General features: G+C 39.0%; 1 protein-coding gene across 1 annotated transcript in view; it reads right to left on the bottom strand.

The window, feature by feature from the left end:
* Positions 1 to 25,253, bottom strand: part of LOC108800633 (amine oxidase [flavin-containing] A-like) — a 98,122-nt gene that overhangs the window by 12,572 nt on the left and 60,297 nt on the right. The window contains exons 7-13 of the mRNA XM_018572619.1: positions 21,217 to 21,366; positions 17,958 to 18,117; positions 16,746 to 16,842; positions 12,034 to 12,087; positions 11,640 to 11,697; positions 4,125 to 4,222; positions 1,268 to 1,379 (exon numbers count right to left, since the gene is read on the bottom strand). Of these exons, the coding sequence (XP_018428121.1) occupies positions 1,268 to 1,379; positions 4,125 to 4,222; positions 11,640 to 11,697; positions 12,034 to 12,087; positions 16,746 to 16,842; positions 17,958 to 18,117; positions 21,217 to 21,366 (729 nt within the window). The remainder of the gene's footprint in view (positions 1 to 1,267; positions 1,380 to 4,124; positions 4,223 to 11,639; positions 11,698 to 12,033; positions 12,088 to 16,745; positions 16,843 to 17,957; positions 18,118 to 21,216; positions 21,367 to 25,253) is intronic.

The raw sequence follows: 25,253 nt of genomic DNA, 5'->3' as shown, positions 1-25,253 counted from the left end.
GCTGAAGCATTGGAATGTTCCTCAGTGTCCTCACATCTATGCACAGTGTATGGCCACAATGATTTAATGGACCTTGGGCCACTGGAAAGGAGGGGGCGAGACATTCCAGGGACCGGTCTAAGAAGAATCCGGCTCAGAGCTTTGGGTGAGTATATCTTTGTTTTTTTTAACCTAGACACAAACGAGCAGTTAACCGTTCCAGTGCGGGGGTAACCCCACCACAAGGATTAATTAAAACAATTTCTGGAGTTGGTTTAACATTTGAGCATTGGCCCACTCTATGATACTGAATATTAAGCTAAGCTTGTGTAAATATTAAGTAAATAATGCTGCCACTATGTAAATACATGATATATTAACACACCATACCCACTAACACATTGGCATCCTTTTAACAGAAATATTTACATTTTGCTGATCACATCACATAAATAATCAAAAACATAAAGCTATACATCAGGCACACAACTTTACATACCATTTATAATATATATGCAGCTCTACTAGACATAAGAAACAAGTTTATGACCTCTCAATTATAGTTAAGCAATACAAACTTCCCACTTCCATGACGGTAAGTGGACAGTAAAGGCACTACAGAAGTACAGAGTTGAGTCATGCTTTTGTGCACTCTGCTCTCTTCTGCTGTCAGAATGTTTCTTGCCAGCTCATATGCACCATATCACAACTGCAGATAGAATGAGAGAGGGAGGGCAGCGCTAAGTGCAGTTGTACAGGGGATTACAAAAAGCTAATACCATGTTAAAATAAATTATAGGGCTCATGCTGATGGGAGCTCTTTTCAACTGCTGCATTTGCAATTCAAATGCACATGCATGCATTTGAAATGAATGCAAAAACAGCATTTGACAAGAAAAATGCTGCGCTTGACCTGCCATGGTCGCAGTTTAATGCACCTCTATAGGACCAAAGAAATGCAGCGCAGTGCAAAGCAGGTCAAACACAGCTTCTGAGTTCCCATGTGTAGTGCTCAATTAAAGTCATAGGGATTTTGCTAAGTTGTGTTTAATGTGCTTCCAAATGCAGGAAAACAACACCCGCCAACATGAGCTCTCTAATTTAACGAATATGTAGCTGCATTAATTGGTTATTGTTTTATAATTGCATGAAGTTCAGCTTTGCTTTGAATTGGCTGTATAGTTGTATCACTAAACATTAGGTAAACAAATGGAAAAATACAGCCATATGGTAGTTAGTTTCTTAATGCTTTGCACATTCAGAGTTATAAAGGAGAAATGTTTTATACCTCTCTTGCTGCTCTCTCGCCAGCCTGCACTGCACCTTCCATATATCCACTCCATTGTGTGGCAGTTTCAGTGCCAGCAAAGTAAATCTTCCCAACAGGCTGTCGAATGACACTTCAGAGATAGGACAAAATGCAATCAACATTTTTTATGTATTTATGCAGCACTAATACATTCAACATCGCTTTACACAGGGTATAGTCCATTCACATCAGTCCCTGTCTTTGACAGAGCTCACAATCTTACAGCCCCTAATGCGGTCATAAACAGAAACACAAACACACACTGTAAATACACAATTTTTGGGGGGGAGAAAATGAAAATAGAAACACAGGAAGTCCATGTATACAATAGAACACCTGTACCAAAAAGCAAGTGTGCAGTCATGCCCTGTATGTTTAAAGTGGACATTTAAAAAAATTTCTGACAGGCAGGTTTTTTTTATAGCAGCTTAGTGCACAGAGCAAGAATGCCAAGATGAAGTAACTCCCGTGCACAAGCATGAAAGTTACTTCATGGCGGCCAGCCAATCAAGAATCTATTGCTGAGGATACGCCGATCCCCAAAGCTGCTGTGTACAGTCTAGTTCAAACAGTGTTTTTGAAAACTTGGTTGAAATCACTGAAGAAAAAAATATATGCGGTTTATGGAAAATCTAGATTGAAGAAATAATAAAAAGGGTTATCAATTATATAGTTATACAGCTTAGCCGAGAGAATGGTCTGCCGAAGTCAAAAACTTTTGCTTGTTTTTTTTAATTAAAGGATTTTTTCTTATGTCAGCATCTTGGTGCTCCCTCTATTAAGTGAAAGTGAGCCCCCCTGCCCGCAGACCCCCACAACCACCCGGTCAGGATTGTGGCTGAAGAGGCCCTCATCGTCATAGGGAGAAGGTGCTTTTCCAGGGGGACCCCTGGAAAGGCACTCTTAATGCAAAGGACATGTGGCCTGGTATGGTGCACTGGCCCACTTTTTTGGGGGGGTGGGGTTCCCCCTTAAAATTCCTACCAGACCTATGGGTCCCGGTGTGACTTTTGAGGGGAACCCCACATACTTTTTTTTCAACTTGGGGTCCCTCCTAACATTCCTACCAGACCTAAAGGGCCGAATATGAATCGGGAGGGGAACCGCACACCAGTTTTTTTTTGTTTAAATTCTGTTCACTACCTCTGAGGTAACGAGCAGAAAAATTGAGCTCATTCACTGCCATTTGGCCCCTATTAGAATAGGGGCTAAGAGCAGCGGGTGAACTGCTGTGCGTTTGGCTCAGCCGGTCCAGATTTTGGATCGGCTGAGTCGAACATGTTCTTCACTTCGGCTCAGCCGAACATGCTCAGCATGTTCGGCTGAACCAAAACCAGCTGATGTATGGCTGACATCAGCCGTACTTGGCTGAAGTGAATAGCTCCTTTCACTTTGGCTTGGTGAATAACACCCTATGTGTTTTTTTCCACTTCAGATGATATATTGAACACACCAAAATGGATTAAATAAAAAGATTTTCATTGTTTACATTTACATGCACATTAAAAAGATAACTAAACTTTTTAAGAGTTTTAGTCCCAATGGAGAAGCCAACTCTTTGCAACCTGCTTGCTCCAGATGACTGCAAAATCACTAAGAGGTCCCCAACTCGTCTGAGAGCTCGGGTTGAGGGAAGAGTAGGTAAGGTGGTGGTTGAGGGGGTGGAGAGATGGCAGAAAGTGTTTTTAAAATAAAGTTATCCTTTAAGGTAAAACTGTAATGAGAAAAACATGATGGCTGAACTCTAAATGCCTGGCTGTTGTGCTGACCTGTTTTAATACTTCCTGAGTCACTGAGTTATTACCTGCATACTTGTTCCAAGCCAGTGACTCCAAGAATTAAAATAACACTATAGAGTTAAATCTTAAAACTTCTTTCCAGTAGCCCATTAACAAAACTTAACCCTATTTGTGTACCACTCGGCTGTAGATCCACCAAATCACCTCTGAATTTGTGCTGACACCCTAATTCCTTTTGGAGGGTGGCTTCTTTTGTTCCTCATGGTCCCTTGTGTGTTGTAAAGTAGCCACCGCTCCATGCTCGCTCCCATAATGGACTACAATCTCATGTTTAATTTTAAGATTGACCTTCTGGGTTTAGTGTCACTTTAAGACCATTGAGTCAGCATAACACTCAGACATGAAAAAGTCAACAATGAAACATCCACGTTTCTCTGTTGACAGATTTTCCTTCTCCTTTGAGAGAGAGCAATTACATATAAACACTTAAAAATATATTTTAGGCATTAGGCACTCCTGCCGAGCAGTTAAACTACACTGTTGAAATACATATAGGTTAGCTGCTGTTTTATCTATCAAGGAATTGGAAATACCCTTCTGACGCACGCTTAAAATTCTTAAAATTAGCAAAGATTTTACACAAATTTTCTTTGATTCTCCCACATAAAATTACCTTATTGGCAGCTTTAGTGGCTATTGTATTGAGGAGCTAATTAATTAAACTTGCTTTTTTTTTTAAATGATATGGTTTATGGGAAGTCGATATCCTATTACCTCTGATCCATCACAATCAAGTACTCCAAAATGGAGCTGTGTTCCGTTCTTCTTTTCTGGACCTAGACGGATAAGCGGGTGTAAATGCACGCATGTCCATTTACATACGTCTGCTCATAGAGTTACATTGGACTTGCGATCAGATCCATCTGAAAAACTGACAGGCAGATCTGAACAGACTGCCTGTGAGGAAGGGGCCTAATTTTACCTCTGTTAGTCTTGGCCGCATGAACTTTCATCTGCTGCCACCATACAGAATCAAGGGAAATACCCTCTGTATTATTATGTATATAGAGTATATATTTGTTGTAACTTTACTATACCTTCCATACTGAGTCATTACACCTGGGGGGAAATAGGCTGTGTAACATCCACCAGAGTACTGCTCTTCACACCAGTTCTTCTCTTCATAATGCACGGGCTGTTTGGTAATAAATATCATCAAATAAATACACAGACAATAAACAACTACAACAGCGCTCCATTACTACGCCATTTACCATAAATACACAAATAATCACTATAGAATAGCTGCCTAAGTATTAATGCAGGAGACATGCTAGTGCAATGTTATCTTTACATGTATTAATAGCCTTATCACCCTCTACCTAGCTGCAGCAGAGCATGAGCATTTGTTATATGGTAATGTAAGAAACAGTAATAGAAGGCTGTCTATGTGTCCAGGGAGCCATTTTGAAAAATAAGATTCATCTTGGCTGCCACTGTTGTAAGTTGCTCTAAAAGCGTATCTTAAACAAAAACAAAAATGTAATATATTGCAGACCTCAGAAGTGGTGTGTCCATTTGTTTTGTTTCGTCTTGCTTTTTTATTTTATTTTCTCCTGGTGATTCTGCCAGTAACACACAATTTTCTGCACTTATCGTATAGTCATAAGACTGCCTATTGCATACTTATCAGACCAAAAGAGAGCAAATATGAGAAGTTCATTGTTATGGTTTATATACCCTAGGGCGTATCTGCTGGATGGTTCATAATAAGTAATGATCCATCCCACAACAGATCCTATGCACGTATTCAATAGAAAGAGGTTACCTCCACCTGGATGCTGGAGAACTGGATTCAAAGTAAGCTCTGCGCAAACCTCATTAGTTTCATGGTTCTCTCACAAAAAGCAGTGGACCACCTCTTCAGCAGTCCAATATGCCAAGGACCCCCCCACACACACACCAGTAAAGACATTTCAATAAGACATTTTTGTTTGTAGGGAGTGTCCTAAGAATTTGAAACAAAAACAGGATTTTTGCACTTACCGCAAAATCTGTCCCTTGGAGTTTAATAAGGGACACAGGATCAGAATTAATTCAGAAACAATAGAGACCTCTGATCATGTTTCCCTTAATGAATTATTTTTCCCCAATTCTTCCTGCAGGAAGCTGTATAACCCAATTGTTTCTGATTTACTTGTAATGCTATGTCCTTATTGAAGGATAAAAAATGCATTTTAACTTTTTAAATTATTCCCTTTTATCTACAAGACATCACCTTTAATGTATCTAAGTAGTAAAAAGATATTGATTTCCATATTATTCCAGGAGAAAAGAAAACTGTTTTTTTCAGCCTGCAGTAACATTTATCTACAATGCTTGATGCTAGCATAGGTTTCTAACATCATCGATTGCTTCTGAATATAAGACCTGAAATTGTAAATTAACAGTGAAAATGTACTTTTCAGCTGGGAGTGAATGTCCACAGTTCAAATTAAATACTTAAAAGTAAAAATGCAATAAAATATACTAAATGTATATTGATTTCAAGTAAGATTAATTTCATTATGCAAGGTAGTATACATGGAACTGAATATGGCTGAGACCAAGAAAAAGCATTCAAGGACTGTAATGCTCTTATGTGAGTACATCCATTTCCATTATGTGGGATTACAAAGCAAGTTACTTGCATCAAAAAGTACTGTATATTCAGGCCATGAAAAAATAAATCATTTCATTTAGGTCACTGTTCTATTCACAGAAAATGTTTTGTTGATCGTTTTTAATTCACATGTGCTAATGGGATTGTCATACTATGACAGCTTAAAAAAAAAAAAACATGGACTGCAGTGTCTAAAAAAGAGATAAGTGCTTCCTTTAGGCCTTGTTCACATGCAACGAAAATTAACAAAATTATGAACTCCCATTAACACTATAGCTTATGGCGTTAACCTGTGTTTAAGACATGTTTTATTTGCTTCATTAAATGCTTTCCAAATGCCCTATCTGTGTTGGCTTTCAATTGTTTTAAAGGGTAGGTGATGTAGAGGAACTGGCTGGTATTGGTAGTATCTGTACAGGCGCTGGTTCTTGCCAGCACTGGTTGGTGCTGGTACAGTACAGTACAGAATAGTAAAGAAGTTGCTACTGGAGCAGTTCTATTCTCTCTTCTATCTTTCCTAGTGCTTTCTAAGATATTAAGCACTTCCATTGCTTTTCCCACAGCGTCCTGTGAACTCTTCAGAAATGGTTCTTGAGTGCTATAGGCACGGTTAAGGTGCAATTTCTTTTACATGAATGGCAAGTGGCAAAGCCTCCCAAACGCAACGTTCTGTATAATTATTTGCTGCAACACAATGTGATGTAAGCTCATGAGTGTGTGTGTGTGTGTGTGTGTGTGCACTGTCCGCTGACCATTAAGCAATCTCCCTGGTGTATTGGTAGGCAGTTGGAAAGCATTAAAAATGTGGGGTTACCGACTTGTTTTGCTGCACGTGTGAAAGAGGCTTTTCTGATAACATTGTATATGAGATAGTATGTAAAAAACATGGGAGGAAATATGAAAAAAATCCAAAATTATACTAGATAAACAAGATAATAAAAACACTAAATGAATGCTAAGAATAAATGTTTGCTTGTTGTAAGCTTTTTGAGAAGGAAGGAGGTATTTAGCTTAAACAAAGAGCTAACTGGCATGTTTACCTGTTCTAATACATCCCCATGAATAATAGTGTGTGTCTAGGCTAACAGGTAGTTAGTTGCATGTTTGTACAGTACCCACTATCTGGTGCCAAAGTTGAACATGTCAAATAGTACTCAGGATAATTTGGTAATATTGCAAAATGGACTCAATGGCCAAATTCTTAAAAAAACTAAAGAGTTGATTACTAACTTTATTAACTTGGTAAATAAAGTAGATCTAAACCCTAACTGGACAACATTGGGATTTTTGACTTACCAGCAAAATCCGTTCCTTGTAGTATAGTACAGGATACTGGCAGATTAAGAGTCACCACACACCTTACAATCTGACTGTACAATCTTTGTACAATCAACTTTAAATTTACCAACACTATGTAATATAAGTGCCAACTTAATCTATCCAATCAATTTGTGTCCAATCAGGCAGTAATACTACTACTACTACTACTACTACTACAAACTTGTAGGTAGAGCTAAAGGATATGGTACAATCAGACTGTAATGTGTGTAGTGAGCTTTAGAGAAGACTGGGTAATATGCAGGTATCAACAGGTAATAGGACCCTGAGTAGAGCTGTGAGGACCCAGGAACTCCTCAGTTTTTTTTAGCAAGTAATAGAGGATATAGAAAGGTGGATGCTGTGTCCTGTATTCCACAAACCGGATTTTACTTGTAAATCAATCCATTTTCTTGATTGTACAATACAGGACACCGACAGATTCATGGACAACTGGGATGTCCACAAGCAATAGAACTGAGGGGTGGCCAAACAATTGCCACCAGGGCCCACAAAACAAAGGGGAAAAAACCTCAACAGAGACAGCAGCCTGTAGCACCTTAGTGCTGAAACTAGCATCAGCAGAGATCACCTGGTAAAACTTAATAAATGCATGAACAAAAGAGCAGGTGGCAGCCTCTTAAATCTGCATAGCAGATAATTGATGTCGAAAAGCCCAAGGGGCACTGACAGATCTAGTAGAACGTGCCTTCACAGGAAAAAGTGAAGCCTTAAAGTGGTATAAAATGCGTAATCTTTTATTCAATAATAAATACAGAACAAACAAATGTACATTGCCCAGCAAAATAGTTCTTTAAATTTCTACCCAAGCACTTACAATCATCATGTTTCCAGACAGCTGGCTCCAATTATCTCAGCTCAGTTTCCCTGAACTTTCCATCCAAGACAAGATCACAAGAGACAAAGCAACTGTCTACAAGCTTGGAGAAGGAAGGTGGACAGAAGAGTGGGGAACAGGCAGCAGGGGAAGGGATTGCCTTGCTGTGCCTGTGTGTTTGTAGAGATACACACAGCTTACTAGCACACAAAAGGGTGGCTCCAAAGGACCCTGTAAGGGAAAGGAGCCACCCTAAAACAGGATATATTAAATTTATAAGCATATAAAGAAGTGCGGATTGTTGTGCTCCGTAAACCTGCCAAGGACCTCAGATATTGTGAAATTATATTGGCCAATCTCACTATTGACCACTGATCTCAAAATTCTTGCAAAACTTCTTGCCAATAGGCTCAATAGACTTCATGCACTCAGATCAAACAGGCTTCATGCCAGGCAAAATAACTCCTATTAACATTAGACAAGTCTTTGAGAAAATACAATGCTCCCGTTGTAATGTGGGTAGCAGAATTCTGTCATCTTTAGATGCCCAGAAGACTTTTGGCTCTGTTGAGTGGTCTTAATGCATGCAGCCCTTGGCAGGTTTGGTTTTGGGGATAACTTTATTGCTTGGGTCAATTTACTGTACACATTCCCCAATGGCCAGAGATTGTACGAACGGCTAAATATCCTCTACTTTTCATCTTCAACAAGGTAAAAGCCATGGCTGCCCCTTATTGCCTCTACTACATGCCCTATCCACTGAACCACTAACAGCTTGAATCTGTGCACACACCCATATTGAACGGCTTACTTTTTATTCACAGACCAAAAAAAATATCACTTTATACAGATGATATGATGCTTTTTGTAGCTAAGCCCAATGACTCTTTTTAGAACGGCTGTACTGTAAATGTTATAGGAAAGTCCAGCTACTACTCAGGTCTCACTCAGGTTTCGCCACAGATCCAATGTCCACCTCACCTGCACCTATAGCTTATTCACTTTGCTGGGGCTCTAAATTCCAATACATAGGCACCATTATTACTAAAGACCTGCATGCTTTCATTATTGAAAGTGTGCTCTCCTTGAATTCTTTTGTTTATCAGAAATGCAGAGCCTGGTCTAAGTCACCACTTTTAGTGGCCGAACAAATAAATATAGTAAAAAGTATTGTATTGCCCAAAATGTTATATGTAGTTCATCAATCTCCTATTTACCTTCACCAACCTATCTTCTGGAAGCTAACTATTATCTTGTCTTTCATCTGGAATAATTCCAAATTACATCTTAGCTATAAAATACTACTACTGCTTTGCAGCTCACCTATCCAGGATAACTGAGCTGCTGGTTTATACACCCTGGTGCTCATAAACCTGAATTGTTAGGCTTTGATTCCCCGTACGCACCTTGAGGTTTACACCTTGGACACCTACCGTAGCTAACTGCATTAAAAGACAAACCTCGTTAATTTAGTTAAAATCCTCCAAAAATCCTCCTCACTTTTATTATAGAGTTTTACACTTCTCTGTGAAATAACCCCAACTTTCTACACTCCAATCCCTGATCCACAATTTTGATTTAGAACGTGTCTCCTTTAGGACAATTGCTATATGCTGGCAGTTTTGCTACCTACCAATTTTTCTAATCAAATTATCCCCTTGGATGCTCTTTGTTTTTTAGAAATTTGCATGCTATACAAACTCTGTTCCAATCACTCATGGTTACAATCTCCCTCTTGATCATTATTCTACATTAAGACTCTAAAAAACATCTGATTGGAGACATCTATCTATGCCTCCCTGCTCTTACCCAAGGCCCTGTAAATTTTATCCAATTCCGGCCATGCTTGCAAATAAGGTTTCCCCATGCTAAATGTAGAGGATATGGAGGAAGCCTTAGAGGCTCCTAAACCGTTTTCTCCTTGTCTTAAGGAAAGACTTATCCAGATATTCCACCAAGCATATTTATTATTTTGACTGCCAAAATTTTACCCCACTACTCTTCCTCTTACCCCAAGTGTGGCTCCTTAGACCAAATCTGTTTTAATCTCCTCTGAGAATGTCCATTCATACATACATTTTGGCTTACAATCTTTCACCTATATATGTTCATATGGGCTTCCCAGTCCCACTTGACCACAAGCTCTGCCTACTACCCCATAACAAATTAACACTTCATTTGCTATTCTCAATTTGCAAATCGATAGCACTATGCTGGCTGTCTACCTCTCATCCAGTTCTTGACAAATGGCTTGAACTTCCTAACACTAATCTACCTTATAAAAACTACTGGTACTGGATGTACTTGGTAACACTTCTTTGTTTTATTAGAAATTCCCTAGGCAGAAAGGTTTGAATGGCTTCTTATATAAGCAGTGAACTTGCACTGGGGCCTCTGAGTTTAATGAGTCCACGCCAAATCTCTTATTGCCTTCTTGTGTTTGCACAATAGTACTTTGTCAAACCCCCACCACCAATCATCTTAGTGTTGCAAGTTGGTGTGAGCAACTGGACTGCATACATCATTTCTGTTTACTGCTCTGCTCACTTTTATGTACATCTGGCCAGTATTTTCATCTAATAATATGAGGCAAAATGAGTGATTCCGCTTTCTGACTTACACAAAAAATGCATTACTACAGAGTGTTACTAGAGCTTAGTACTGGTTGGCCTGATTCTAGTTGCAGAAAAGGATAAGAGTTATCTCAGCAATTTAGCTCTCTGACCTGGCCTGTTTAAAAGCAATAGCAGGGAACAGGCAAAATCAATCAGTAAATTTTAATGCTCTCCAGATCTGTAACTGTGCCAAATTCAGGAAGTCTGTTCAGTTTATCTCATTCTGAAATCTATATAATTCATTGTAGCAGGTTTTTATTCTTATGCGTGAGGTGTGTAGGCCTGCTTCCTCAAGCTGCAATGTAGAACTTTCTATAATCCATCATATTCTACATTTGAAGGCAGATTCAAATGTGATTTGTGGCTGTGAGACACTTCTTATCCCTGATACTTTGGTAGATCATGCTTTCCATATGGTAAAGACAGGAAGGAGCCCATAGTGGGTGGTTTTGGGAATTTCCAGTGTGTGTCACCGAATCTGTAGTGCACAAAGTTGTACACTGCAGCTATGTCTGGACTAAAAACTGAGGCCCTAAGTAGAAAGGCTCCATTCCCTTTTCATGGCTCATTTTTCAATTTTGCCTAGAGATTACCTGTAATATGCCTTTTTTTGTAGAAATTGGTAGTACATGTGTAAAAGTTACTTAGTTTAGGATAGGGTGCCTCACGTGGGAGGGCAAGGACAATTTTTGCTTTCTAGGACCATGCCTTCCGAAGGGCTTGTGTTGATGGGCCGATGCAGGATGTTTCAGCTGTATTCAGATTGTATTTGAGAGCAGTTTGAAATTACCTTCACAGATGCATTTAACCTGCAGTTGACCACCTTCTAACCTGTATTTGGCATTCTTCTAAGGTGCATCAAGCTGTTTTTGCATTTCCATTGACCATGGGGAGAAAAACAGTCCGGATGTGAACTGAAGTTATTGTACATAACTTAACCTCACAGGAATGTAGTAAAGCAAACATGAAGTAGAGGAATGGCCAAAAGTAATCGATATAAAACAGCTACAGTTAATCTACAGATAAGAAGAAAAAAAATCTTCAAATGTGCAAAAACCTAAACAAAACAAACAGTGACTTGCATGCTTGACATAACGCCACACCTACCCAAAGCCATAACGTGAGACCTGTTACTAAGGCCATTTATAAATAATATTTGAAAAACACATTATTAACTTACTTGCAATGCTTCTTTAGTACCAAAGACTTTGGCATAGTATTCACAGATTCTTTTCTTTCTATATGCAGTAGATAAATAATAAATAGTAGTAAAACATGTTATACTTTACTTACAAAACACAATGTAAAAATATTTTTTTTCATAATGATAACATAATTGTTAATAATAGTAGGCAAGTAAAGAGTGTCAAAACATTTGAACAAGCAAGATGCAGCCTTGGATAGTTACCCATGTGCCAATAGCATATAATCTTAAAAAACAGAGGCCTTGACATATTTTGATTACACTAAGCCATAGTTTACAAAACAACATCAATATAGGGGTAGAGATAGTACACCGTTCCCTCACACTCAATAAAGAATAATAAATATAATAATAATAAAAATAACCGTACCTCTCTTCCTTGGTAAGATGCGTCAATGCAGTGGCCCTCCTGGATAAAATAAAGCTGCAATAAAGAAAAGATCAGAAAAAACACTACAAAATGCACTTTAGTTTTCAAAGTCAATCCAATCTAAAACACTGTTATCCTTTCAGTTGATAAAAACTATTTTATATGCCATATTAAGGTGTAATCCAGAAAAAAATAAAATTAGAGATACATTCATCCATAAACATGGAAACGTTTTAGTTTCTTATTAGAGCTTAAAAACAATAAGCTGAAGAGAAGTTAATTATTTATTGCAGCTAATATCTTTGGTATCTATATTAATTTACAGAACAAATTTACCAAGAAATATCTGCATCAAAACAGATTTAAAAAAGAGAAGTAAAGGCTTTACCTTTTTGTGGGTCACAGGAATACATTTACTGATGTATTCCTGTGACCAAAAGTAAGCAGATAGTATGCTAATGCCCGCTATCTGCCGACATTCAAAAGCCATGCCGCGGCCAAGAAGGATTCCAATAATATAATTTGGATCCACGACAGATGGCCTCTCTAGAGCCAGAACCAGCTGTGCCCACCCCCTCCACTGTCTTTAGCTCTAATGAGTTCTGGAAGAACAGAGAGTGAAGGGAGGAATCCCTGCAGCATGGAGTGACTGACAGTAACTGCTCTCTGCAGGTAGAAGACCATAAGCTGAGGGATCATCGGTTACATGATCACTAAGCTCTCGGCATAGACCCAATGTGTGACAGCTGCAGTGTCCCACACCGGCTCTAAGCAGTGGGAAGAGTATGTGTTACTGCCCCTGCACTTCTCCTTTAAAAAATAATTTTACTAAGCAACATCTACCTCAAAACAAAAATCCACACCATAACCCCAGTGCAATCTGAAAAAACCCCCAAACCTGGGTTATTTTGTTAAAATATATATATATTTTATCTATGTATATAGATCTATATACATATAGATATTAGGGTTGCACCGATATATCGGCCGCCGAAACATATCGGCCGATAATTGCACTTTTGGCTAAATGTGTCAGGATGGAGAGCGGGTACAAACACTCAGTGATCGCTGAGTGTTTGTAGATAATTGAGGACATAGCATGTTGACTATAGCCTCAATGATGAATGAATGGGAGTGATCTACATCCCCTCCGGTTCATACATAATTGGGGTTATAGAAAACACACAATGCCCTCATGATATCAATGAACAGGAACACTCAGAGGAATCCTGTTCATTGATAACAGGGGATACAGAAAAAGAGATTGAGGACTTTGTGTCCTCAATCTCTTTTTCTATTTTAAAAGGGAAATATCAGGGGTCTGTTTAGATCCCTAATATTTCCCCCGAAGCCCCTAAAAGTAAACTAAAGTAAAAATAAAAATATTATTTAATAAAAAATGAATTCCTAAATAAAATAAAAAAATTAAAAAAAAGTGATGCAGAGAACATCACTGATGTCATTAGAACAGCACCCCTCTCTGCATAATCTAGCACCACGCAGCAGCCAGCAAAGACCAAATGGGAAAAGAATCAAGCAGGTCACATGACCAGTCAGAAGCCAGAAGACATTAGTTAAGTAAGAAGACGCGCTGGCGCTGACTCGAGTATAAGACGAGGGGGGCACTTTTCAGCCAAAAAAATGGGCTGAAAATCTTGGCTTATACTCGAGTATATACGGTAAGTTAAAAAATAAATAAATATGAGAAGCAAAACATACTGCTGGTGGGAGGAAGTCCTTTGGGGCATTGGGCTTTAATCTATTTTATTTATTTTGTATTTTCTACAATATGTTCAGTGCGAAAATATAATTTTTAAACTTTAACCAAAAAAATAAGTATATAGCACATACATATTTCATATTCACCAAATGTTAAAGTTACTGAAAATCCATCTGCAGGCAGATAAAAAAAAAAATGGGATGATTTACTAAAAGGGTAAACCATGTTTGCTTGGCAAAGCAAATGCTCACTAGTTTGGGACTTTACAGGCAGTCAGCTTGCTCAACAGCCATACGAATGGGACTGGATGATAACACAATATTTATTTAAACATGGTCTATTTATAAAGTCATCACGTTCTATACAGTGCATAGGATTTGAGGATGCAGAGGGTCATGCCATTAATGCACTGGAGGAAGAGACAGGACAGCGGCCAGATCCCAGGTTAGGGTGAGTATAACTTTTATTTTTAACTTCAGAGTTCTTCTTTAAGCCGTGATCAGGTTTCCCTGTTCGTAATATTTCCCTTAACTTACTGTCAAGACAGAAGTTATCGGAAAACTGCTGTCTGCACCTTCATGTCCTGGTGACAACCAAACCTCCAATTTCATGTCAGAGTGGCAGGAAGCGGGAAACAAAAAATTCTTCCCAATGGGGTAAAAACAGAAATCAAAACCTCACAGAAATGTAAACTCTTCCCCACTTTATCCAGAACTAAAACATTAAAAATTAGGATTTCATTCTTTTAATAGAATATTAATTAACGCCTCATCGTTTTTACTTTACTTATATGGAAATATGTATTAACAAAATAAAAAATATATGGGTAAAAGTAAATACAGGATATAGGTAAAAAAAGGCAGCCAGAGCAGAAGTGCTGGGGGAGATAATAAGAGTTGCAATATCAATTTCAAGTACTAAGGGGTAGAGTGAAGGTTAAGTAGTCAGTTTGGGATCAGGTTATTGTATATATGTAAAGAAATAGGGGGACAATAAAGCAGAACTGTAGCCCAGAAAAGAATCCTATTATAACTAAAAAGGGTTATTATTCATAATTTCTGTCTGAATGTACTTACATATGCCATCTGCTTTGCCTATGGCAATCTAGAATGAAGGTACACCTTTCACCACCTATGGACTTATAAGCTTCCTTTAAGGCCATAACTCTTCAAGACAGCAAAGTTTAGACTTGCATCCGTCTGGAGAGATAAGTAATAAGAGTGTTCTTTTGCAGGGAGGTTTCTAAAATGTATTGTTTATGAGGTGGATTAATTTTAAGTGTTAGGATCTGTGTAATTATAAGGGTGTTAGAGGTCTTGGCAGTTTTGGGGACCTTTGTGTTTGTTCGACCAGAGAAATATCCGATTTCTGTTGGGCTTAGGAAGGATTTTTTCAATCCTTTTAGAGTAAATTGGATTTTGGTTTGTAAGTGCTTTTTGCCTTCTTCCGGATCAAACATGGGTATAGGGTTATTCTAATGGAGGTTTCCATTTATTTACCTTTTTTCCTCTATTGGTTGAATTTCATGGACTTTTCATCTTTTTTAAACCTTTAGTGCTGCACAAAGAACTGTGTTGCAAGCTAGCACAATGAACAAAAAACTTACAGGGTTTTTCACAAAAGGGTGAAGGGTTTGGAGAGGGCAGGAGAAGTGAAAAATCTAGACCAAAATAGCTGATTTGGGAACATTTTCTAATTCAGGTCACTGTCCAGTTCAGCTATGGTGTCCTAGATTGTTCACTTCTCCTGCCTTCTCTAAACACTTCACCCTTTTGTGAATAACCCTGTTGTGTAGGGACTCTTCAGATGTGAAAAATCTTAAAAGGGTCTTGCATATGTTGGCCAGAAGACCTATCTTTTTAGTATAGATTCAATAACAAACACTCGTCATTTAATATTGAAGGCATGTCTTCGGGATGGCCGAACTTCAATAATTTCACTTTGTAAATTTTATGTTTTGGTACCCATTTTGTGGTTGAGGGAATTCATCAAAACTGGAGCAGACAAAATCTGTAGCCGTTGCCCATGGCAGCCAACTAGCTTCTCTCTTTAGTTTGTTAAGGTAAGATTTGAAAATTAAAGATAGATGCTGATTGGTTGCCATTAGGGATGCACAGATACTTTTCGAGTACCAGTGCAGATACTTGGCATTTTCACGAGAACTACCAGGGTTGCAGCGGTTGCAGCTGGGACCTGGCTCTGGCGCTCCACCACTGTCCTGAAATCATTAGTCTGTATTGTTTTAGAAAAACTGTCACATGACAATAAACAAAAATTTATCAGTACTCGTACTTGTAAGTACTTGGCAAGTATCAGTACTTGTACTCGCAAAACTGGTATCTGTGCATCCCTTTATTTATAAAAACAAAATCGTACATTAAAACAGAGATGTACAAATCCCAGGAGCTCCGTATGCTCCTTACAAATGACAGCTGCCTCCTAACTGTTTAATTTTTCTCTAGTCTAGTCTTGGAGCTCAAAAGTATCGGTAAATGTACTCGTACTTGTACCGAGTACTGTACTTGGTATCTGTGCAACCCCAGTTGCCATGCACAGCTGCTCCAGATTTTGTCTGCTCTGGTTTTAAAACATTCCCCTGTTTGTGTTGTAAAGTTTGCAACTGTAAACTTAATAAAAACAGTGAAAGTAGACCTACAAAGTAGAAGCCACAAGGTATATCATGAAAAACTGTAACGCTATACAAAAAACTTCACAGGCTCTTAAAAAATAAGTCACCCTTATGTTAAGAATGCACTACAGTAGGGGAGCTCCTAATGTTAATGCTTTCTAGTGGGGAAAAATGATGGTTTTATAAGTACAAGTTACTTTATAGAAATTGTGAATTTAGTCCTAAATAACAGAAAACAATAATTGAAGGGTCTGCCCCTAGCAACCAGATTGTAATTGTAATTTTTGTAGTCCAGATCTAAAACAGATAGCTAGTAGCTATTCCAGTTCTTGGTAAGACTTGGTAATAACAACTTTTCCTTACCCCATAAGGGCTGGGCAAGAACCATCAGGTTTAGTGTCATCTAGAGCAATCTCAACAGGAGTGTTTTCATCCTCAACAAACATGGCCCCACAGTAATCTTAAGGGAAAGAATGCCCAGAATCAAAAGAACATTTATAGAATTTGAGAACTTTTATATTAGAGAAATGGTTAAACAGTAGTACATTAGCACACACTCACTTGCTAAGATATGCAAAAATGGCACTCTAAAACGCATAAGGCTTCATTTATTTCTTAGTGAATGCCTGATAGTTTTTATTTTTCATTGCTGCAAGATAAGTCTTTATACAGACTGTTTTCATGATTACTGTCTGATATGTGACTAATGCTATCCCAGCAAAACCAAAATGATATATTTGCTACTTCACATCCATTTTAAACCACAATGAAATGGTATAGTACAAACTTTAAAGTAGTACTAAAGTCTAAGCGGTTTTTACCTTAATGCATTCTCTGCATTAAGGTAGAAAAACTCCCAATAATTTTTTAGACTCCATCCACACTTATCTGTCAGCGCCACTTGTCACAGACCCTGAAGCGATCCTCTGTCCAGTACTTCCTGGTTGTGGGGGAGGATACTGACGGCAGAGGAGCCATAGGCTCCTTCTGCCGTCAGTCAAACTGTTGGGCGGGGAGGAGGGACGTGGCCTGCCGCAGGGCTGTGTGTGTTTATGTACACACACAGCCCTGCGTGTGTCCATAGACACGGTTTTACCTGCCAAAATATTTGTAATCTTGTTCAGGCAGTCTTGTGATCCAGGATACCCCATTAGACAGAGCACATACAGCCTTGTCAAAGACTCATTGCAGCCTCTGGACAGTGAAGCAGCAACACATTGATTGTGTCATCCTGTTACTCTTCCCTCTCATAAGCATGCTCACGAAATTAGAATGACTGCATTGTGCAAAGCAATAGGGGCTTCACCGGCTCAGAGTGCTGACTCGTCCTCTCCCAGTGTGAGTATTACTGTGCAAGGGTATTACAGGGGACTGATATCAAGATGGATTTAGGTACTTTTACTAGCTAAATGTAAAACATATTCCAGTTCTTGGTAACACAATTTTTTTTTAAAGAATATATAATTAGATTACATTTTGTTTGGAGTTCAGACTTTATAAATTTAAAATAAACCTGTACAAATCATATTTTTTTTTCTTTTTACAGTGTGGTAGACTGTTTAATTGAGTATTTACCCATTTTTCTCCAAAATGCTTCCTTGTAGTACATCATGGTTTTTATAATAGATCCCATGGGAAGTCTGTGTATTAACTGATTTCTAGTGGCTGGCAACTCTGGATTGAAATGGATTTTGGTAGTTAGACATGGCGGTATAGCACTGATAACATAGTTGGCCTGAAAGAAAGCAAAAATAGTAAGCAATTATGTTAGCATATGTTATTACATATATGATATTCTTGTAAGTATATATGCAATCATCTTTTAGATGATGCTTTCATAATTATTATTTTTATGTTTAATATGCTATTTTAATCTTCACACAATTACATCAGGTATACATATAAATTTATTGAGTACCTTTCAATTAAACACTGCAAAGAAACAATATAAAGCATGTAGTTTACCCCTTAAATGCTAGGGGTCAGAGGACTGCAGGGGGTGAATATAAACACAGTTTAAGGTTCTACATAAAAAATATATTTACATTTTTTTTATTGTTAACTCTATCACTAAATAAATTAGGCCTTTTATATCTGCTTACACTTATGCTTTAAAATCACAGTAATATTTTACTAACCCCTTAAGGACAACTGACTTTTTTTCATTTTTTATGTTATAATCCACATTTTAGGCCTGAAAATTACTTAAAACCCCCAAACATTATATATTTTCTGAAATCCAAGACAGTCTGGTATTGAACAAAAAGATCACAAACTATGGTATGAATCTGTTTTGCCACTGTTTGGTAAATGGTACGTAGTTAAGGGCTTTAGCTTTATTTTGATGTAGAACTGTTTTAAGTTCTGATTCTCAGTTTACGGTTAGCTGGCTGAATGGTTGCAGTAGAGGGATGCCAGAAGCCGACCTCTCCCACTCTAGGATCATATTAATGTTGCTGTCCTATTGATTAAACACTGAACCCCTTCAAATTAATCAGTTATCAGTTCATTCAGATTAATAATTTCATCCAGTACACTGAAAAGAATCGATTCAAAAGAACAATTTGTTCATGAACTGGACATCGCTATTACACACATCCAGATGCCCTGCTGGACTGTTAGGAGGAGGTAAGATGACTTAAAAGCAGGGGAATTTGTCATGCAGAGGCACCTGTAATGTATCTATTTCCTGTGTCTGCACAAAACAAAAAAAACTAAAGTCACTGGAGCATATAGCACTTTGTAACTCTTCCCATCTCCACCCACAGCTCTGCCTATACATGTCTCCTACTTTCTCTATTTCATAATGCCTCATTGGAGATGTAGTCAGCTCTCTATGCCAGGATATGACACACACTGGCTGCAGAAATGACTGATCTAATAATAGGAGGATGTGACATCATTGGCAGCTAAAAATAAGGCTTACAAGAAAATAACTTTTATGATGAATTATTAAAACAGTTTGCTTCCTGGGACTGAGGGGGACCTAAATATATAAAGTGATGATGTGCATCCTGGAGTTCTTTTTTCAGTTTGTTCACTATAAACCTCCTTCAAAAGCAGAATGTCAATATAATTTAAAAGTCCTTGACCAGTTTTATTGAACCTCATAGCTGTTAGAAGCTGATTTAAAATTACATTTTGCTTTAATATTTCTAATATATTCCCCAGAAAGTGAACTAATAGAGAGCTCATTTGTTCACAATACAGAAATATTTCATTTGTTAATTAAAAAGCAGGCAAGATCCACTCCCACTCCCTGTCACTTATTATATTAATTACTAATACATTAGATAGTATTGCAACAGCAATTCATAACATGTCTTTCTCTATCATTTTTGGGGATTATGTAGAAGAGCCAATGTTGCATGCTTTCAGGTACATTTAACTTGTGCTTGAGTTCAATTTTAGATGCTTCTGGGTTCCCATTAATTTCCTACATGGTTGCATTTCCCTGCAAATAAATGTATTTTTAACCTGCAGTTTCCATGCTGCATCGGCCTGCTTTTGCATCACCATCGACTTGTATTGTAAGAAAATCAGTTCTGATGAGAGCAAGAGCTAGTGTACATAAGTAGTATTTTTTTAAAGGGATTTTTTTATAGTTTCAATTTTGACTTTATTCATTAACTCTAAAAACCATGATTACGATCAAAGCAAACACAGAACTGTGGCAAAGACAGCAATGTGACATTTGTCTGATTTAGATTAAAGAATAACTCGGGGCAAACAAAAAAACTTACCCTTGCAGTGGGGCTTCCCCCACATTGCAAAGGTTAAAGGAGAACTATGGGGTCAGTGTTTTCCCCCATAGTTCTCCTTGGGGTAACGGGAGGACACAAACTAGCGTCCTCCCGTTACCCTAAGCTCAGTATACCGCGAGCTACAGCTCGCGGTATACTGAGACGCCGCACCTGGAGCGGATCCCGACTTAGATGACGGGATCCGCCCAGCTGCGTGAGTGACAGCTGGCTCTGCCTATCTAGAGGCAGAGCCAGCTGTACCCGCCCCCTCCCCCGTCCGTTCCGCCAGTCAGCGCTGGCAGATCGGAGCGGGGAGAGGGGAATCCAGCCCCTCCCCCTGTCACGGCAGAGAGCCGTGACAGGATCGAGAGGTGAGGGAACCCGGTATGTGTTCTCTCACCTCCCGATCTACTGAGCCGACCTGTGACAGTCTCATTGTCACAGGTCGGCTTAGAACTATGAGGTGAGTGGAAATCACTCATGTCATAGTTCTCCTTTAAGTGCTCATTTTGTCTAGGGGACTCAAATAAAGCTTTAATTGCCCAATCCTCAGTCACTTTGGCTCCCTCTAGGCTGCTAGACTGCTCCCCGCAGTATTTTCTCCCCTTCACTCTGGCAGTCTAAGGACTGCTGACATCATCACATCAGTTCCATTGACCTGCATTAGATGTGAGGAGCAGACAGGGGCAGGGGAGCACTGATTAGGCAGGTAAAATAGCTTTTTTTTTTAGTCCCCTAGACAAAAGAAAACACTTAACCCTGGCAGTGCAGGGGTAGACTAATTGCAAGGGTGCTTTTCTTTGCCCAGAATTCTTTAAGCTGCATAAATATGCACCCTTTATGACTGACAGAATACAATGTTAAGTCAGAAGAAGCACATTTGTGCAATCATTGGCTGGCTGGCCTGGACACAGAAGATACCGATAAACATTTGTTGCTCCTTCCAAAATCCAAACACTCTGATCTGTGCAATTTCAGTAAAAGTTTGGTCATGCGTTCCACTCATCCAGATAGCTAAATGACACTGGTACCTTTATATAAATACCCAGTTATATAATAGGATATAGTTTTGGGGAAATGTATGCACTTACCTGATAGGCTTCATGGTTTAAGGTTTCCACAATTACATTTTCCCCAGACTGGTCAAGTCTGACCACTGGTCTTTGTAGCTTGACTCGATCTTGAAGAAGCTCCATTAACTTCTCACTTATTTGTCCGGCTCCTCCAACAAACTTTCTTTCCTTAAAATAAATGAAATGATTACTTTTATCCGACTTTCATAATTCCTTCACTCTGCTTTTCTGTTTTTATTTTGCTGCTCGTATAATATCCTACCTTTACAAGGTGTCTCAGGAACCTACAAAACCCAAGGGCAACTTTATTTAACAACCTAATTTAGGCCACGGTGATACATTCTAAATATATCTAATCAATGCATTGCATAGTGCTTCTTAGCTTCTCTGGAGCCTGGCATTACATTAAGAGATGCACAGTGTGCAGATCTACATGCCACTAATATTTTTATACTGTGGGCTCCTGGGGTGACCTGCAGCTGTGTATTGTAATGATATTGATAGGGACTTGGAGGTGCCTACTCTGCATGAGCAATGTTAGTTTTGTTTCATATTTCAAATGTGTACTCAACAAAAATCTTCCAATAACATTATACACCGATCAGGCATAAATTCTGAGCGCCTGACCTAATATTAAGAAGCTCGCCCTTTTGCCACCTAATTAAACCTGACCCATGAAGGCAAGGACTCCACTAGACCGCTGAAGGTATGCAGTGGTATCTGGCACCAAGCTATCAGTAGCAGATCTTTTCCTTTCTGCAAGTTGAGAGATGGGGCCTCTATGGATTGGACTTGTTTTTCCAGCACATCCCACAGATGTTCGATTGGACTGAGCTCTAGAGAATTTGGAGGTCAAGTCAACACCTCAGACTCATTGTTGTGTTCTTCAAACCATTCTTGAACGATTCTTGCAGTGTGGCAGGGCACATTATCCTGATAAAAGAGGCCACTTCCATCAGGGATTACCGTTTCCATGAAAGGGTTGTACTTGGTCACCAGTATTGTTTAGGTAGATGGTGCATGTCAAAATATCATCCACATGAATGGTAGGACACAAGGTTTCCCAACAGAACATTGCCCAAAGCATCATGCTGCCTCCATCAGTTTGCCATCTTCCCATAGTGCATCCATTCCCCAAGCAAGTGACAAAAACGCACCCGGCCATGCACATGATGTAACAGAAAACGTGACTTATCAGACCAGGTCCCCTTCTCCCATTGCTGCATGGTCCAGATCTAAAGCTCACATTGTAGGCACTTTTGGTGGTGGACATGGGTCTGCATAGGCACCCTGACTGATCTGCAGCCACAAAGCCACATACGCAACAAACAAGAAGCATGTCACAAGTGTTAAAGAGCCAATGTTTCAGAACCACAAAGGGTCCCTTCATCAGGGCAAACATAGTGACCACTGGTCACTATGCTTGTCCTGATGAAGGGACCATGCATGGTTCCAAAACATTAGCTCTTTAACACTTGTGACATGCTTCTTTGAATAAAAGAACACTTGGATTAATCTCATCCTTTGAGTGTGGGTGATCCTCATTGCTTAAAGGAGAACTATGGGGTCAGTGTTTTTCCCCATAGTTCTCCTTAGGGTAACGGGAGGACACAAACTAGCATCCTCCCGTTACTCTAAGCTCAGTATACCGTGAGCTACAGCTCGCGGTATACTGAGACGCAGCAGCCGGAGTGGATCCCGACATGGACGTCGGGATCCGCCCAGCTGCGTGAGTGACAGCTGGCTCTGCCTATCTAGAGGCAGAGCCAGCTGTACCCGCCCCCTCCCCCGTCCGTTCCGCCAGTCAGCGCTGGCAGATCGGAGCGGGGAGAGAGGAATCCAGCCCCTCCCCCTGTCACAGCAGAGAGCCGTGACAGGATCGAGAGGTGAACGAACCCGGTATGTGTTCGCTCACCTCCCGATCTACTGAGCCGACCCGTGACAGTCTCATTGTCAAAGGTCGGCTAGAACTATGAGGTGAGTGGAAATCACTCATCTCATAGTTCTCCTTTAAAGCACTGTGTGTTCAGACACCTTTCTATCAGAACCAGCATTAACTTTTTCAGCAATTTCAACTACAGTAGCTCTTTTATTGGATCAGACTACATGGGCCAGCCTTCGCTCCCCATGTGCATCAATGAGCCTTGGCCTGCAGTTTCTGAGTTGCTCTGACCCAGTTGTCTAGCTATCACAATCTGGCCCTTGTCAGTTACTCAAATCCTTATGCTTGCCCATTTTTCTGCTTTCAACACATTAACTTCAGGGACAAAATGTTCACTTGCTGCCTAATATATCCTACCCACTTCCAGGTGCCATTATAATGAGATAATCATTTCACCTCTCAGTGGTATTAATGTTATGGCTAATCGGTGCATGTGCATTTAACATATTTCATGTATGTAATTTACATGTGAAAGCCTCCCTTGTGTAGACATCTAAAAGCCCATCAGACTCAGAGATGACACTCAGTAACGTTCTATAGTATTTCCCTTTACTCTTGCCCTGGCAGCTGCACTAAAGGTTGTACAAGGAGGTAAAGGGTGGGGTGGAGCAGCTGGACCAGTACAGAGGGTAATTAGACATTCTCAGAAGAGGACAGGGCTATTATAATTTTCTAACAAGTTCAAAAGCATACAGCAAGTAAATAAAAACATTTATGGAAAGGAAGAAAACACTGCAAGTAAGCATTTAAATAACTGGATTTTATTGTGCTTTTACTTGCATTTTTTTTACTTAGTGACAGAGTCTGTTTAAGCTCAACTATATTAAAAGTTATATACTGTATTCATCTTTAAAGTTTGAAGCCTAGCTATGCTTTTCTGTGACTGTCAAAAGCTTACAATTTTTTATTCCTTGCAACCACCGCAACAGTGTTGAGATGTAGACAGGATTGCAACAGTTTAATAATTTACTACTACATGCATTTGTTCAGTTTGATTCTGAATGGCCCTAGCATGAAGAGATGTTAATGAATGATAAATGTGGTTAAATAAATGAAAGCTGTAATCTAAACTGGTCAGTTGAGCCAAAACTGATTTTTCAGGGACCATAAAAATAGCACCTAAGTTCCCACTTTTAGATTAAGCTTGCCAACACTTGCTTTCAATGACACTACGTTTGCAGTTTTGTTTGATTCAACCCAAATCACTATTGGAATTATGATCACAATTATGATCGTTCCACAAAAGATAACTGAAAGTGGAAAAAAAAAAATATCACTTTACACCACACACTGAAAAAATGCATTGAAACTAAAGAAAAAATTTAAATTTTGTTTAATTACTTATATGATTGAACCCAAAAGTTACAAATCAAGCTGCCCAACCCTCAGTTTTGGGTGAATTTATGGTGGCCAAATTAATATGTATTTTGGATAGTTTGCTGTTAAAACAGACGTTGTTACCATGCCCATGATAGGGTCTGTATAAAGCCCACCATATTATACTCGCCTCTCTAGCACTCCCAAGCTGCTCTCTCCTCTATGATAAAGTATTTGGTGCTTTCAGGTATGAGGGGAGAATGTGACCTCCTCCCATAAGGCAGCCTTTAGGCTGCTAGGACTGAGCATGACGGAGGGAATGAAGTTACCACTACTTCCAAGGTTTGACACCAGCAAACATTGGGTATTTTGGTAGCAGCTGATATGTAGGAAGGGTTGGCAAAGGAGTACTACGGAATTAAGTATAAGGTTATCATGCAGTGGGCTTCACACAGACCCAGACACTTTGTGCTGCATGGGCAAGCTGACATGGACTCTTTCAAGATTCAGCCAGAATTGTTGACTGCATTTACAAGCATTATATTTGAGTTTTTGGTAAATCAGTTTTGTTACTCTTGTAGGTTCAATTACACGTTGGCTGTTTTATTTCATTTTTGCCAAATTATAACAATTTCAATAAATATTATAACCATTTCACATGCTCCAAAGAACTGAAAAAAAATCTAATTAAAGCTATCAGATTTTCAAATGATCACATTGAAATATGGGTGAAGACCTTTTGGTTTTATATTGAAGCATTGGTGTTTCTTATAAATAAAAAATAACAATCATTATA

This window comes from Nanorana parkeri, unplaced genomic scaffold, assembly GCF_000935625.1.
Source record: "Nanorana parkeri isolate BGI_ZX_2015 unplaced genomic scaffold, ASM93562v1 scaffold2087, whole genome shotgun sequence".
In the NCBI taxonomy this organism is placed as follows: domain Eukaryota; kingdom Metazoa; phylum Chordata; class Amphibia; order Anura; family Dicroglossidae; genus Nanorana; species Nanorana parkeri.
The sequence above is the reverse complement of the archived record's forward strand: the minus strand, read 5'-3'. Positions and strand labels throughout refer to the sequence as shown.